Source organism: Siphateles boraxobius, unplaced genomic scaffold (assembly GCF_051911475.1).
Source record: "Siphateles boraxobius isolate OS27281-9 unplaced genomic scaffold, OSU_SipBor_1 53, whole genome shotgun sequence".
In the NCBI taxonomy this organism is placed as follows: domain Eukaryota; kingdom Metazoa; phylum Chordata; class Actinopteri; order Cypriniformes; family Leuciscidae; genus Siphateles; species Siphateles boraxobius.
The window spans coordinates 6,936,231-6,952,722 of record NW_027509175.1 but is presented as its reverse complement, the minus strand read 5'-3'; the positions used below and the strand labels follow the sequence as shown (position 1 = coordinate 6,952,722).

Below are 16,492 nucleotides of genomic sequence, written 5' to 3'. Positions count from 1 at the left end.
GACAACAATGACAACAACTTCAGAAAGCAGCACAGAAAATAGCGACGGGTGACATATGCTTTTAGCACGCAATGTTTTGTGGCCCAGTTGGCACACCATCCAGGAAAATACACTATTGTTCAAAAGTTATTATAAGGAATGTTTTTTTTAAAAGAAATTAATACTTTTTTTTGTCAGCAGGGATGCATTAAATCCTGGGGAAAAAAGCATCACTGTTTCCACAAAAAATTAAGCTGCACAACTGTTTTCAACATTGATAAAAATAAGAAATGATTCTTGAATAGCAATTCAGCATATTAGAATGACTTCTGAAGGATCATGTGACACTAAAGACTTGAGTAATGGTTTGCCATCACAGGAATAAATTACATTTTAAAATATATACATAAAAAACGTAATATTTTTTATAAAATATTTTTAAAAAGTATTTTAAATTGCTAGAATTATTACTGTTTTTATTGAGCAAAAAAAATGCATCCTTGGTGAGACCTTACCGACCCCAAACTTTTGAATAGTTGTGTATAAAATATAAAAAATATTTTTTAATTCATTTTTGAAATAATTCTTATATTTCTTTAAATATTAAATCTGTGTGTTTTATTTCTGCATTCACAATTTTAATATAGCTCACTGTGTTTAATATTAGACTCCAATGTGTAGCCCACATACTTGACTCAGCAGTGTGGGAAGAGTCGTGCCTTCTAGGTAGTACTTGGATGGTGAATTTGAGAATCACTGACCGAAAGTACAAACAAATATTGAAATGGATTAATATTACAAAACACAGTTGACTTGAAATAGAAAGATATAGGAAGAATCTCTGTTGTAAAAGTTGATCAGCCTGTTTATTTTGCTGTCCTAACTATGCACTATTATATAGTTTTATTACTTGCATCGAGCACTGCATTTTTGCGGAAAACATTTCGAGTTGGCAACCGACCATTTGAAAAATCACTAATCTAAAGCATGGCACTTTTATTAAAATATGTGATTTAATAAACTGCTGTGAATGCAGTTTGTCATGACAAACATATGCTGGTGAAATATAATCCAGTTTAAGCTCATTGCATTTCACTTTAAAACCAATCATTTGAATTGTAAAGAAATTTGTCATGCAATCAAACCTGTTCTCCTGCTCCAGATCGTTGAGAACTCTCTCAAGCTCTCCCTTCTCTTCAGACTCCATTGAGATGAGGATCTGAGCGGGGCTCTGCGGCTGGCTGAGTGGAGAGCCTTGATTCAGACTCTGGCAGTAATGCTGGATCAGCAGATGCTCATCATCCCTACAACAACAACAACAGCACTCCATTTCCACTTCACTACATTACATCCATTGCTCAAGTTTTCAATGAACATTTGCTGCCTCAAACTCGAAATAATTGAAAAACACGCCAGCTCAATCGGCTTGTGAGAAGTAAGCCGGTCTAAAAACAATCCTATTGTTTTAATACCACAAAATAAACTGCAGTATAACAGCATTCGCATGCAATCGTTTTATTATGATTTAATATTTAACACGATTTAATATTATGGGTTTATTACTGATCTCTAACACTTTGTGTGCGAGTGGAAAGAGCTGATATTCACCCGGAAAATGAAAATTAATTTGGAATCAGACGAGATTAAGAAAATAATCTTCCTTTTTGGAGGAACTCTTCCTATAAGAAGTTGCTGAACTTTCATAAAAGGAGAGGTTATTATGCAACCACAAGCATTTAAATGTATGCAGGTGCTCAGACAATTGTGAGTAGATCAGTTTTAGGTTCTTTCACACACTATTACATTCATATACTATGCATATGAATATTATGTACAGTAGAGTGTAAAAGATGCAAGCTCACATGCTTTCATTGGGCGATACATTGTCATTCATATACGAGCCATTTCGGTTCTCCATTTCAGCTAGCCTGTGAAAACACAACATCATTCTGTACTCATTCATAAACGGCTCATGCAGTTGCTTTCATTCATGTCAGTAAGGCACCACTGTTCCAGCTTACGTGCTTCACATGAACACAAATGCATTTCGTTTGTTACTAAACTCTGCAAGCAAAATTCTGATATTATTTGTGAAATATTTCTGGTTAAAAAACAAATTTCAAACTCATGGAAATGTTCAAAATTTCTACTGGCTGACACATTTGTATCGTTGCACGGTATACACCATCACATAACATGGCCCTAATCATTAGGGCCATGTAATGCAATGCAATGCAATGCAACTCTGGTCTCCAAAACATTGTACATTGTAACACAAAATAACCATGCTGAAAAAAGCCTCACCTGCTAGCGTAATGCTCGATGCGTGAGTGGGTGTCGTCATGGGAGAGTTGTGGGGAAGATGACGGCCTACCAGTGACAGGAGAGCAAAGATCAGAAAACACAGATGAACAGGACTAAACTGAACTGGGGTTTCGCAGTGATGCTATAGAACAACCATTTCGTTTTACCCAAAGAACCTCTCAGTGAACAGTTCTTAAAGGGATAGTTCCACCAAAAATGAAAATTATGTCATTAATTACTCACCCTCATGTCGTTCCAAACCCGTAAGACTTTCATTAATCTTCGGAACACGAATGAAGATATTTTTGATGAAATCTTGGAGCTTTCTGTCCCTCCATAGACGGCTACACAACTACCACTTTGACGCTTCAAATAGTTTATAAAGAGATCATAAAACGAATTCATATGAATCGAGCAGTTTAGCCTTCATTTTCTGAAGAGTTTTACGATCTCTTTATGAACTTTTTTGAAGCGTCTAAGTGGTAGTTACGTAGCTGTCTAGAGAAGGAAAGAAAGCTCTCAGATTGCATCAAAAACATCTTCTTTTGTGTTGAATGCAAATCTTACGGGTTTGGTACGACATGAGGGTGAGTAATTAATGACAGAATTTTCATTTTGGGTGAACTATCTCTTTAAAATAACAATGTTTTTTTCCTAGTGTGGAGAATATTTTATCAATCTAAAGAACCTTTTTCCACTATAAAGAGCCTTTTGTGTAATGGAAAAGTTCCATTGATGTTAAAGGTTCTTCATGGAACCATAGACGTCAATAAAGAACCTTTATTTTTAAGAGTGATATTATGGAGGACAACATTTTAAGCTACAAAAAAATCAACAGTCATTATGAAGACATTTTTCTGATAAAATCAAACATAAGGATATTAAATAATGATATTAAATGGTAATCATGTGGATTTTTATTTTCACCGTTATTTTAGGGTGACATACTCTTGAGATGCAAATAGTTCATTACAGCTTATGATTCAGCTCAGTTTGGTCAAAGAAAATAAATTTTTCCCAATATTTTGAGATGCATTCCTGGTTAAAAAAATACAAACTACTGTTCAAAAGTTTGGGGTTGGTAGGATTTTTTTTTTTCATGTTTTTGAAAGATTATTATCCTCACTAAGGCTGTATTTATTCGTAAAATAAAGTAAAACATTCAAAAAAATAAAAAGAAATACAAAAATACCGAAATAATAATAATTTTTTTTTTTAAACGATTTCAAAAATAAAAACTTTTCAGGATTCTTTGAATACAAAGTAAAAAAAAAAATTTATATAATTTTTTTTTTAGTAACATTATACATGTCTTTACTGTCACTTTTGATCAATTTAAAGTGCCTGAACTAAGGTATTCATTTCTTTAAGATTGTTCTTTTCTTTTTATTTCCTTTTTTAGAGACACAAAAATTTTGAACTGTCGTGTACCTGTATGTAACAGTGAGTTTCACACCCAGCGACTTTAACATTAATGATAACCCTGCTTATACCTAAACCACTGTATCATGTTAATCTTGAAGATGAATGGTAGAAGTCATGGGATGAACACGTTCCAAAATATCTCACAATTCTGAGTGCTTCATGGAGACTTGTGTATAATTTTACACAGATCAGTAGAAGATTTCAACAATGTACTTTAAATGATAAACTATCACAACACCTGTCCAAGTGATTCATTTATGTTTGCTGACCAATACGACACTGGCCCTAGACATTGGCGCTGACGCCCATCTAAGTGAATCATCCAATAGGAACATCATTTACTGATGTCATTGTAGAAACTTCAGATTAATTTAAAGAGAAAACCTTCAAATTTTCATTTCAATTTACAATACACTCAATTTCAGTCATGTGAATTTGTCAAGTCACATTTTAACTGTGATGTGAAAATCCTGAATGTTCTTTCTAAACTTCTATTCTGCAGATAAATCACCAAACGGCACTGTTAGCATCATGTAAGCAGGTGCTCAACGTGATTTGTTTGTGAGGGTGTTGTGTGCAGATGTACTCACGGATGGTCAACAGGCCAGAAGTTGATCAGTGTAACAGGACTGCAAGACAAAAAAGATGAGATGATGGACAGGACGAGTAGATGCACTGAAAGCATGATGATGACATGGTTAAGAAGCACCAAACACACAAACCCACTGATATGACAACGCAGTTAAACCCAAAAGCATTTTCAGTGGCCAATAACACGCATCACAATTAACTCTCTTCCAAAAAATGTGTTTCTTGAGAAACAGTTTGATTCAACACTGTGTTGGGGTTGAAATGAAAAAGGAAAAAAAAGGGTTAATGTTAAAGAATAATGTGTGTATGCATTTAGCACTGCTTTACAATTAGACTCCACACATTTGCAGCTGCTCCTCTACAGGGGGAAAAATAATTCCACAGCCTAAACACTCCTACTGTGAACACGGGGAATGATCAATGCACACGGTAAAGCAGAAAAAACAAGCAAAACTCTTGCAGCTGCAATTTAAGGTTACCAAGAGTTCAGTCAGCTTTATTTGTCTTGTTTAGTGGCATACCCGTTTTATACCGTTTGACCATTTAGTACCGTTTATATATATGCAAACTGTCCACAAAATAAGAGAATGTAGGTAGGCTTTGAGAAGGTTCAATTGTTTTATTTCAGAGTGTGTCGGATGGAACTCGGCTTTTTCTCCATGTCAATGTTTGTGAATTTAAAGTATCGTGTTCTGTTTAAATGTTTTGCTATGGAATTTTTGGCTGAACAACATCAGCGGTCAAAATGTAGTTGCATTCATAAATTGTTCCTTTTTAAATAAATAAATTAAATAAATTATAGAGGTACTTTAAAATGGCATGATACAAGCCTTTTCAATATTTTCACCGAGCAGACTGTCTCTAGCATGTACTTTAAAACAAATTCACACCCTTTAACAATAAATTCCATGATAATTACTGTCGAACTCTACTGTGAACCATGTATCTATTACTTATAGATTATAATGGATAATAATAATGGTTTCCAGGACTAGGTTCATTTGTCAAATAAAAAGAACTTGCTGTAAATATAAAACTAAGAAGTGTGTCAGTGCTGTTATTGTTAGTTAAAACTATTAAAATAGTTTTCATTCATTGAAATAAAGCTGAAACAAAAATATAAATATTAAAAGAAATTATTAAATGTGAACGAAAATTAGAAATATTGCCAAGCAATAAACTCAACCTAAAAAAAGCTTAGGTAGAAGTAGGGCTGCACAATTAATCGAATTTCTAATTGCGATTACGATTACGGATGTCACGATTACATAATCGTTCAAAGCCGCGATTACAAAAGAAAATCCACTCAGCGTGTGTGTGTTTAGAGCATAATTATTTTATGAGAGGCGAATCCCGACTACTTCAGAAAACCCAGCACAATATGACATACCAGGCAGTGACGTAAGTGTACGCTGAAATAAAAAGACTTTCACCTCAGAAAAACGGACTTTACTGTCCTGTCAACCATTATACTCTGCTCGTAGTGCGCACTCTACAATTGCACGTGCAAATGTGGCGGCGCGCGCTGTGTATCGCTTCACTGTATAAAGTGCAAAAGATACTACGAGCATGCAACGTCGTTACAATGTAAATTAGTAAGTCACGAAATAAAAGTAAAATACCAATAAATCACATGTTAGCTGAGAAGGATTTGCATGCAGGTATGATATTCATTCAGGAGCTAATTGTGTATTCACCATGGTAAGTGTCGTTTCAATAACCCCAAAATGCCACTTTATTTTCACTTTGTGTTATTTTTTTATATTTTTAAATGACTGTGGTGGCTCATATCACCATTGTATTAACAAAAACTAGTTTGGGGATTGCTATTTAATTGCTTTAGCATAGTCCTAATGTTTATCTATTGGTAGTCTTTAATATTAGTCATTCTTACAATTTATGTGTATGTTAAGTAAAGGGGGACAGTACTGTGTGTGTGTGTTAACAATTTTTGTTTAAACATGTATTATAATACGCCTATAGATATTCAATGTAAATTGTGATAATCGTAATTAATAATCGCAATTACAATTTCAAGGGAATAATCGGCAATTATGATTTTTGTTATAATCGTGCAGCTCTAGGTAGAAGTACTAAAACTGATCTAATTTTTACACAAATTTAAGCCAAATAGAAATATATCCATTTTAAAAAACCTAATAAATATTTACCACTTTATTTAACTTTAAAATTAAAAAGAAAACTGCAAATATAAAAAGTCAAATGTTAGTATATAAATAATAGTAAAATATTGAATAGTGTGTGGTCAATGTGGCCCGAAACTAGTCTAAATATACAAGATTGGCTATCCGACTAGTGTGTAATACAGCTGTTTGTGAATGTAAAAGATCTGCAAAGTTTTAAAGATCAAAGTGCGTGACAAATAAACTTAGTCTCCTAAAAGAAAGAATAGATTCTGAACTGCCTAAACGAGTCGTTAACAATTCCAGTCTCACTTCCTGTAACATATCCACGTAACAATGTAATACATTTACATAATATCCGCCTGTGACCTTCATTGGCTGCCTGTGAACAACATCTACTTTGACCCGCCCTTAAACACTATAGTTGTAGCAAAGGCATGGAAGAGATTGGTTCATGTTGTCGACATGAACCAAAGACGACGCTGTTTTCTGCGCTGCAAGTTTCCATTGCATGCACTTCCAAAGGATGACGGACTCGTGCTGGAATTGATACGGAGAAACAGACACCATAGGCCACCGGTGGTGAAATTCAGATATGGTAATGAGAGTTTAGTTTCCAAGACTCGCTGTAAGTGGTAGACCAATCACAACAAACTGGGCCGTCTGACTAATCAGAGCATATTATGCTTTTAGAAAGGAGGGGTTTAAAGAGATTGAATCTTCGAACAAAACCGTTTCAGACACTTATAAATGAGGTGATGCTGCAATGTATATTTTGAGAAAATTAAAGTGTTTTTTGACCTTGAATGCATGTAAATCTATTGTAGGAAACATGCAAAACAAAATTAGGAACCTTTAAAACAGCATAATAGGTGCACTTTAATTTTGGTCTTAATGGTATCTAGAGTCGCAGTGTGATGCGTACAGTGCTTTTTATAATAACGGTCCTACCAGCAGTTATGCATCTACTTAATCAGTAGCTGATGGTAATACACACAAAGAAGTGAACACATAAAAAAAAAAAAAATCACTGGTCTCACGTTTCCATGTTGTCTCCTTCAAGGATGGTTTGGACAGGGAGATAACCCATGCGAGGATGCTTGGCAAAATAGCGCTTCGTCCTAAACTTGTTCTTCAACACCTTAGCAAAGTCTCTCACATCCTCTCCTGACGTCGTCTGAAGTAAAAGGACACAGAGACACAAAACGTCATAACCTGCACTTTAACCTTGAAACTGCCATTTACACCAGAAACTAAATTCTACATGCAATGCAATGAATGCAGTAATCTAAAATGTATATGCCAAGCACACAGTGATGCAGAAATCCTACCGGTGTGCAATATTCAACCATAGGGTACTGCATCTTGTGACCTTTGGCCACTCTGCCAGAAAAGAAGCAGCTTTGGCAGATATCATAGTTAAAGTGCTTTAAACTTCGGTACCTATTGATATCAGACAAACAATGAGATCAGTGTTAAAGTCATTGGCATTTAAAACATTATGGATCCGTAGTGACATGAAAGCAAGATCATCTCCCAGAAAGGTGCAGTTACATCTTAATCCTCCTGGTGGAGATCTTCCCTGTTCTCACCTACTCAATACTGAGCATATAACAGTCTGATTTTGTACATCCTACTTAAAGGCACACTGTGGAGGAATTGTACCTTTATATAACAGCTTCAAAGTAATTTCGGTGGTAAACAAACTCATAGTAGGGCGAATCATCCTGGTAGTAAAGCTTGGGGGGGGACGCCGCTGGAAAAACCAGCTATGTAAGTTTGAGAGGAGCTCCCCCGACAAATCTCGCGAGAATCACGACTTGCTTTACGGCACGACGTCACATACATCAACAAAGCACGCATTTCAGAATTGAATCTTGGCAGAGTCAACAAAGAAAACGCGGTCGGAAGAGTCAAGGAAAAGAAAACGAGAAACTGACCGCGTGAGGAACCGGACAAGAGTCTCACTCGGCCAGGCTTTCACACGTCGGCGAGAGCTAAAAATCAGCAATGATGCAAAAGCGATGCTGACTTGGCGTTCTTGTTGATGGACTAGAAGACATCTTCGGAGGCTATCTGTGCCTGTTCGATGTCTGACGCTTTGTAACGCGTTGTGTCAGGAGGAAAAATAGGGATAGCTCACAGATGAAGTTATTACAGAGGCCAGACAGACTCACAGAGGCTATTGGCATCTCACAACTTGCACTTTATTCCCCAATCGAACTTGTGTAACTGTCTGTCACACGTTCTACCGTCCACAGCGTTACTTGATAAACAAAAATAGGATAAGAATGACAATCAAACAAAAAAAACCCGCATACATGGGGTGTTCGAGGCGCGCATACAATACAGACTGCTGACAGTTCAACAGAGCGCGCAGCTCTTAAAGGGGCCACGCCTTATTTCCACTGGTTACAGCTTCCATCCTACTGAACAGGTACCGGTATACAGGGGGAGGGGATCAGGCCGTGAGTGCAGAGACATCTCTGGTGAGTGGTATTTACGACAGTAACGTTAAATACAAGTACTCCACACATAGGGGTGGCACGATCCGCCTCCGATACCGATTCCGATACCTGGGACTCAGTATTGGCCGATACCGATCCGATCCAATACTAAAATAATAATTTAAAAAAAAGTGCCAAATTACCTAATAAACTGTATCTGTATGCCTCACTGTGGGGAAGAGACTGGGATTATTCTTTTGTTAAAGGCATCAAAGCTTGACTTAAACATTATTTTCCTTACTTTGTAAAACAATACAGACAAAATATATACTATATAATTAAAAAACATTTATTTTAAAATTTTAAGCGCAACTTTTTAATGAAGCAGCAACATATGATACATAGATTGGACAGAACAACTAAGGCTATCAATAAACTGCCATTGCGCAAAAGTATTGTAATATGAAAGGCTCCAATTCAGAGCGGCATGAAACCTTATGCGCATCCCGTGCGCAGAATGATGCGCTCGAAGCAACATGGAGTCACGGCGCGCAGTGCGTCGCATTGAAAAGTTCAAAGCACAAAAGTAAGATATACATATATTTCTTTATTTATTCATTGGTTTGAGCCTTTTAACTGTTTTAAATTTCAGTTAATGTGCGTGTGAAGAGCAATTATATCGCTCTCTACTCCAGTGTTGTGATCACTGAGGAGTTGTGTTGTGATCTAACAGACACCCGCTTGAAAGTAACATGTGAAACTCCAGCACGTTAAAGTCCTTTTATGCAAACCATAGACCTTTATCTACATATCTACAGTATAATAATAGGAACATTGACTCATCTTGGAGAGAGTTTCATCGTGTTGACTGTTTTACCCGAGCGCGACGCGCTGTTTGAGTGCTGAGAATGACTGACAGCCGCAGCGGAGGGAAGCACTTAGGTGAAGATTAATTTAACGATTTAAATCTGTACCTCACATTAAACTATATGTAATGGCTTCAGAAATCTTGGAATACAGTACACGAAAGCATTATAGTGCTTTATAATGTTTTTGTGCCTTTTGTGTTGTATAACAATAACACACGTAGGCTATACAATATCGGATCGGATTTGGATGGTCTCGTCTGGCGATACCCGATCCGGCAAATATTGCTAGTATCGGAGCAATACCGATACTGAGTATCGGATCGGCGCACCCCTAACAGCGACTCAAGGGGTCGCTGTTTGACAAAAACGGAATTCCTCAACGGTGTGCCTTTAAAGGAAGGCTTCACCAAAATAACATTCTGTCAGCATGAATAAGAAATGTTTCTTGAGCAGCAAACCAGCATATTACAATGATCTCAGAAGGATCATGTGACACTGAAGACTTTCTTTCTTAATCTCTCCAACAACTTTTCTCTTCTGCTTACGAAACTAGAGGCACAGAGAGGAAATAATAATATTATAGTCATAGACTAAAATCCCTGATTGCAAAGGATAAAACAGTCCTGTTCCACAATATTTCTGTATAAAGTGAAAATGACTTTAAAAAATTGTGTCAGTTTCTCTCAATATATATTTTTTTGGATTTTAAACTTTATATTTAAGTGCTAACAAAATTAATCATGCAAACTTACGCTATAAATCAGTGGTTCTCAAGTGGCATGCTAGAAATCATTCGCCGAAATATATTAATGACTAAACTCTTTACATTATATAATATGAATAGGAAAACTGAACATTTTGTTAATAAACAACATCAGAAGTGTGATTTCAGCCTAACACATACAGCAACATAAGGCAATACTTAGTATAAGTTTTAGACAGTCTTCTTTTATATTCTGTTACTTGATAATCTGAATCAGACCAAAGCCAAAAAAAACTCTCTTTTGAAAGAAGTACACCAACAAATAAGAGCAGGAACAAAGTAAACAGGGTCAACTTTGATATCAAGTAGACTTTAAAGTCAAATATAAAAAAACACTACAAGTGGGACTGTGTTCTCCCACCAATACAACCTCTAACAGAAGAGAATAAAAACTGCAGCTTTTTGAGCCTCAAAACACAAAGTTCTTCTTTATCAACATCTGCCTTGAAGTTTGGTGCAATGCTTAAAAATTCACAGAAAAAGTGCTGAGACTTTTAAAGCACCTGAGGCAAAATCAGTCATTCTGAATAATAGCACTTAAAAAAAGGTCCATACCTGAAGCCAATAATAGGACATTCCTTACAAATGTTGCATTTAGCCTGGTGCTTTGCTGTCTCAGCGGCCGCCACACGGTGAAGGACAGGAAGCCAAACCATCGACTGAGGTTCTAAACGCATCCAGTCCAAGAAGACTGAAGCTTCTAGCTCTGGTTTGTTATTGGCCTTCATATCAGAGCAAAAGAAAATAAAACTGATGAAAACACTGAATAGACTGATGAAATGTACAGAGTTGTAGAGGCTTTTGAAAGAACATTTGTGAAAAATTGGAATTAATTTAAAGGATCAAATCAAATTATGGAAGTTTCTTATTGAACAGGACATAATGAGGGTCACCTGTACCACTGTTTTGAAAAGAAAAGAAAAATGCCACAAAATTGCATATTCTACATGGTTGCTTTAACGTACTGGGTTCATGAATGTAGACAATGGTTACTTACAAACTGAAAGCAGCTGCGCACACTGGGCTCGATATTGCTCCCTCCGAAAGATGCCACCTCACCCAGCTGTCTGGGGATCTGAATGGCGTCGTGCAGGAGGAGGCCGAGGCGCCGCTGGTCACAGAAGCCTGTGGCACTGGCCACCTCTCTGAATAAAACTAGAGTGTAAGAGGAAACTATGAGCAAAACAGGTAACAGAGGCAGAGTCAAAATCATCATGTTTTGATTAACAGAAAGAAAAAAAACTTATATCCACACTGAAACATCCAAATGAATATTTTCTTACCAAAAAATCTTACCAACCTCAAAGTTTAGAATGGTCTGCTGTGCGGTTTCTAGGCGAGTAAACATTTATTTCTGAGGAAGTTATGCGAAATACCCAGCTAAGATTATAGATAAATAAAGTTCCAAAAATGGAGATAACTTTCAGGGTAAGTAGCCATAGCAAGATAAGGGGCTTTCGCCCTGGGTAGTTCTAAGAATTTAATTCTAGGAACTAGCCACCAGGGTGGTTGCCCGAGAACTAATGCTTCCCTTGGGAGGTTAAGAGGCCCATCTATCACTGTTTTCCAAGTTCGTACAGTTAGTTTGTGGAGTAAATTTATCGGCTATTATTTGTTTACACAGCTTTTTTAAAAACTGCGGGTACTGGTGTTTTGCCTGCGTTCGCCCAATCAGCGTACGCTTATGTCACGGATAGTTCCTATCGTGCTGGTTTAGACCCTACTCTGAACAAGGAGGTAATTTAGTTCCTCCAAAAGGAGTTCCTAGAACTAAAATTGTTGCTAGTTCCTGCGGTGCGAACGCGCTAAAATCCAGGTGCTTCTGACAATATTTCTAGGAACTATAGGGGCTTTCGAACTAACCACCGGGGTGGTTCCCCTAGTTTTCCTGGTTGCATTTGTACCGCCAGTAGGAAATCTGAAGTGACGTAAGCCGCGCTTGTTGTGACTTATTTTGTCGATGCGGTAGAGCTTTATTTTAAGCTCACATTCTCCATGTTTATTAGTTTACGATCTGTCTAACAGTCCTGTCTAATACGTTATTAGATAGAACTGTTATGCATAGGAAATAGACTGTAATGAAAAGGTATTAGGCGTATGCCATGTGGTTGATGTCCAGTGTTGCTAGCTGAGCAGAAATAATCATGTATCGCTTGGTCCCCTCAAAGTTACGTTGTATTTTCTGCTCAGCGTAAAGGTTAAGAGGCCCATCTATCACTGTTTTCCATGTTCGTAGAGTTAGTTTCTAGAGTAAATATATATAGGCTATAATCTACAGTGGATAGTCCAAGTTCCTGCTGTGCGAACATTCCAAAATCCAGGTACTTCTGCCAATATTTCTAAGAACTACGAAAAGGTTCCTCTGGTGCGAAAGCCCCTTTACTCTTTGAACATAACCTGCTCTATAGATTGCACAACTAGTATGTGGCGATATGCGATAAAAATGTCAATCACCATTAAGCACTTTCTGAGAAAGTGGTAACGGCAGTACGAATTGACGGCGATATATAAGACCTTTTAAGGTAATAAGCTAACCAAGCTAGTTCTTTTTATTGTTGCAGTTTTATTCAATTTAAATACCAAACTGTTAGTGAAAAGAAAAAGAAAACAAACTTTTTGACATCGGTCATGCTCATCTTTGCTTGTTCCTTTGAAGGTATCTTTAGTAAAAACAGCTCTATATCTTTAGTAAAAACAGCTCTATATTTAACAAAGCACATATAAAAGGCCTGAACCAGAAGAGATGCAACCTGTTTTATAGAATACGGAAGTTTGTTGCGCATAAACCCCATTAACCAAGAGTTCATGGTATATGTGATGGTGAGTTAACCTTGATTTCAGGAATACCCCCGAGCTGTTGCACTATACTGTGTGCTAGATATACTCTAAAAGAGCAAACTCCAAAGCTTTACAACAGCGTTTACAGCAGTGCTATTAACAACTAAACAATGACAACATACTACAAGACACTGCCAACACCTGAGAGAGCTGTAAACTGCTAGTAGTACATTTTCTGTAAACCGAACAAATGTCTTGGTTCTAATTACGACATGGAGACAAAATAGAAAAGAGGAAACGCATAAGACATGCAGAAAAACTTACATCTGTACTTATCTTCAAGGTGAGCTTTGCACAAACAGATTATTCCTGTTTTGAAGGATAGAGTACGAATCTTGCCAGCTCGTCCTCTGCGGGAAAAAATTAAACAACAAGGTGACAAATGACTAAAGCAAGACCGACAATCGCTCTTTTTTTAATCTTTTTTGCAGATAACAGTTAAGATCAGGAACAAAACAACTCTAGATGTTTCTGTACCATACACTGATAAAATATACTGCTTTTGCTTTTAAAAACAAAGAATTTCTTCTAAATTTGTCTTAAATGTTTAACCTTTCAAATCAAATTGAAGACTTTTTAAGTCGGCCAATAGTGAGCCTACGTTCTGATGTACAACTCAGTAGCGCTTCACTGTTACACTACAGGGCCTTCTCAAAAAATTAGCATATTGTGATAAAGTTCATTATTTTCCATAATGTAATGATAAAAATTAAACTTTCATATATTTTAGATTCATTGCACACCAACTGAAATATTTCAGGTCTTTTATTGTTTTAATACTGATGATTTTGGCATACAGCTCATGAAAACCCAAAATTCCTGTCTCAAAAAATTAGCATATCATGAAAAGGGTCTCTAAACAAGCTATTAACCTAATCATCTGAATCAACTAATTAATTATAAACACCTGCAAAAGATTCCTGAGGCTTTTAAAAACTCCCAGCCTGTTTCATTACTCAAAACCGCAATCATGGGTAAGACTGCCGACCTGACTGCTGTCCAGAAGGCCATCATTGACACCCTCAAGCAAGAGGGTAAGACAGAAAGAAATTTCTGAACAAATAGGCTGTTCCCAGAGTGCTGTATCAAGGCACCTCAGTGGGAAGTCTGTGGGAAGGAAAAAGTGTGGCAAAAAACGCTGCACAACGAGAAGAGGTGACCGGACCCTGAGGAAGATTGTGGAGAAGGACCGATTCCAGACCTTGGGGGACCTGCGGAAGCAGTGGACTGAGTCTGGAGTAGAAACATCCAGAGCCACCGTGCACAGGCGTGTGCAGGAAATGGGCTACAGGTGCCGCATTCCCCAGGTCAAGCCACTTTTGAACCAGAAACAGCGGCAGAAGCGCCTGACCTGGGCTACAGAGAAGCAGCACTGGACTGTTGCTCAGTTTTGCATGTCATTCGGAAATCAAGGTGCCAGAGTCTGGAGGAAGACTGGGGAGAAGGAAATGCCAAAATGCCTGAAGTCCAGTGTCAAGTACCCACAGTCAGTGATGGTCTAGGGTGCCATGTCAGCCGCTGGTGTTAGTGTACTGTGTTTTATCAAGGGCAGGGCCAATGCAGCTAGCTATCAGGAGATTTTGGAGCACTTCATGCTTCCATCTGCTGAAAAGCTTTATGGAGATGAAGATTTCATTTTTCAGCACGACCTGGCACCTGCTCACAGTGCCAAAACCACTGGTAAATGGTTTACTGACCATGGTATTAGTGTGCTCAATTGGCCTGCCAACTCTCCTGACCTGAACCCCATAGAGAATCTGTGGGATATTGTGAAGAGAAAGTTGAGAGACGCAAGACCCAACACTCTGGATGAGCTTAAAGCAGCTATCGAAGCATCCTGGGCCTCCATAACACCTCAGCAGTGCCACAGGCTGATTGCCTCCATGCCACGCCGCATTGAAGCAGTCATTTCTGCAAAAGGATTCCCGACCAAGTATTGACTATTGTGTGCATAACTGAACATAATTATTTGAAGGTTGACTTTTTTTTTGTATTAAAAACACTTCTTTTATTGGTCGGATGAAATATGCTAATTTTTTGAGACAGGAATTTTGGGTTTTCATGAGCTGTATGCTAAAATCATCAGTATTAAAACAATAAAACACCTGAAATATTTCAGTTGGTGTGCAATGAATCTAAAATATATGAAAGTTTAATTTTTATCATTACATTATGGAAAATAATGAACTTTATCACAATATGCTAATTTTTTTAGAAGGACCTGTACATCAACAGCTTAGGAGAATGACATGGAAGAGAAGAGATTGTTGAAAAAAGTCGTTATTTTTGTTTGTTTTGGCGCACAAAAAGTATTTTCGTCGGTAAATAAACTTAAGGTTGAGCCACAGTAGTCCCTTGGACTATTTTAACGATATCTTTACTAACTTTTCTGGGCTGGCAGATATCAATTACCTAGCAGCCTATGGAGGAGTGATCCAGCTCTCAGATTTCATCAAAAATATCTTAATTCGTGTTCCGAAGATAAACGAAAGTCTTACAGGGTTGGAACAACATGAGGGTGAGAAAATACTGACAATACTGACTTATTTTTTGGTGAACTAACCCTTTAAAGGGGCATTCGGCAACTAGCTATTTCTTTGCTGATTTTCACTTTTGTTGTCGTATGTTTTCTCAACGAGCTCCGCCTACAGCTGTGAGGTGTATATTTCACAACAATGTCGTAAAAAACACTCACATTCGGCACCCTCCTCCCCCTTTCTACCGCTGATCATTTGCATTTGTTATTATCGGAGCCGGCCAACTTTATCATGTGGAGCTGTGTCTACCGAGGTGGGTAATACATCATACACATTGAGGACGGCGTGGGTGTTTATGTTGAATTGCCGTAAAGCAGTTTGTGTTTCTCGCTTGTTCTCGCTTCTCACGAGACTTCCTATTTCCAACTTACTGGGATGTTATAGTGCATTCTATTATTTATTGGTGTCGGATTTCCGACTAGGTAGACGGACGTTGCCTAGCAACAAGCACCAACACGCCCGCTTTCCTCGGATTTCCCAGCTCGGACGTCGGACAACCGTGAGGACACAGAGCAAGAATTCCGATTCGGAATCCAAGATGGCTGCGCCCTGTGTGACTTGTAAGAATTGTTTTCGGACCACTTTGGTTGTTTAA

The 16,492-nt window shown here is 37.6% G+C and overlaps 1 protein-coding gene across 14 annotated transcripts in view; it reads right to left on the bottom strand.

The window, feature by feature from the left end:
* The window catches only part of dmd (dystrophin), a 114,131-nt gene that overhangs the window by 12,764 nt on the left and 84,875 nt on the right, over nucleotides 1–16,492 (bottom strand). For 9 of the 14 annotated variants that reach the window (XM_077205211.1, XM_077205207.1, XM_077205212.1 and 6 more), the window contains 9 exons: nucleotides 13,625–13,710; nucleotides 11,520–11,677; nucleotides 11,078–11,244; nucleotides 7,775–7,886; nucleotides 7,484–7,620; nucleotides 4,299–4,337; nucleotides 2,284–2,349; nucleotides 1,842–1,907; nucleotides 1,125–1,283 (listed from right to left, as the gene is read on the bottom strand). In XM_077205211.1, coding sequence (XP_077061326.1) covers nucleotides 1,125–1,283; nucleotides 1,842–1,907; nucleotides 2,284–2,349; nucleotides 4,299–4,337; nucleotides 7,484–7,620; nucleotides 7,775–7,886; nucleotides 11,078–11,244; nucleotides 11,520–11,677; nucleotides 13,625–13,710 — 990 coding nt within the window. Of the gene's footprint in view, nucleotides 1–1,124; nucleotides 1,284–1,841; nucleotides 1,908–2,283; nucleotides 2,350–4,298; nucleotides 4,338–7,479; nucleotides 7,621–7,774; nucleotides 7,887–11,077; nucleotides 11,245–11,519; nucleotides 11,678–13,624; nucleotides 13,711–16,492 lie in introns of those variants that run through there. The other 5 variants (XM_077205213.1, XM_077205209.1, XM_077205214.1 and 2 more) reach the window with 2 other exon arrangements.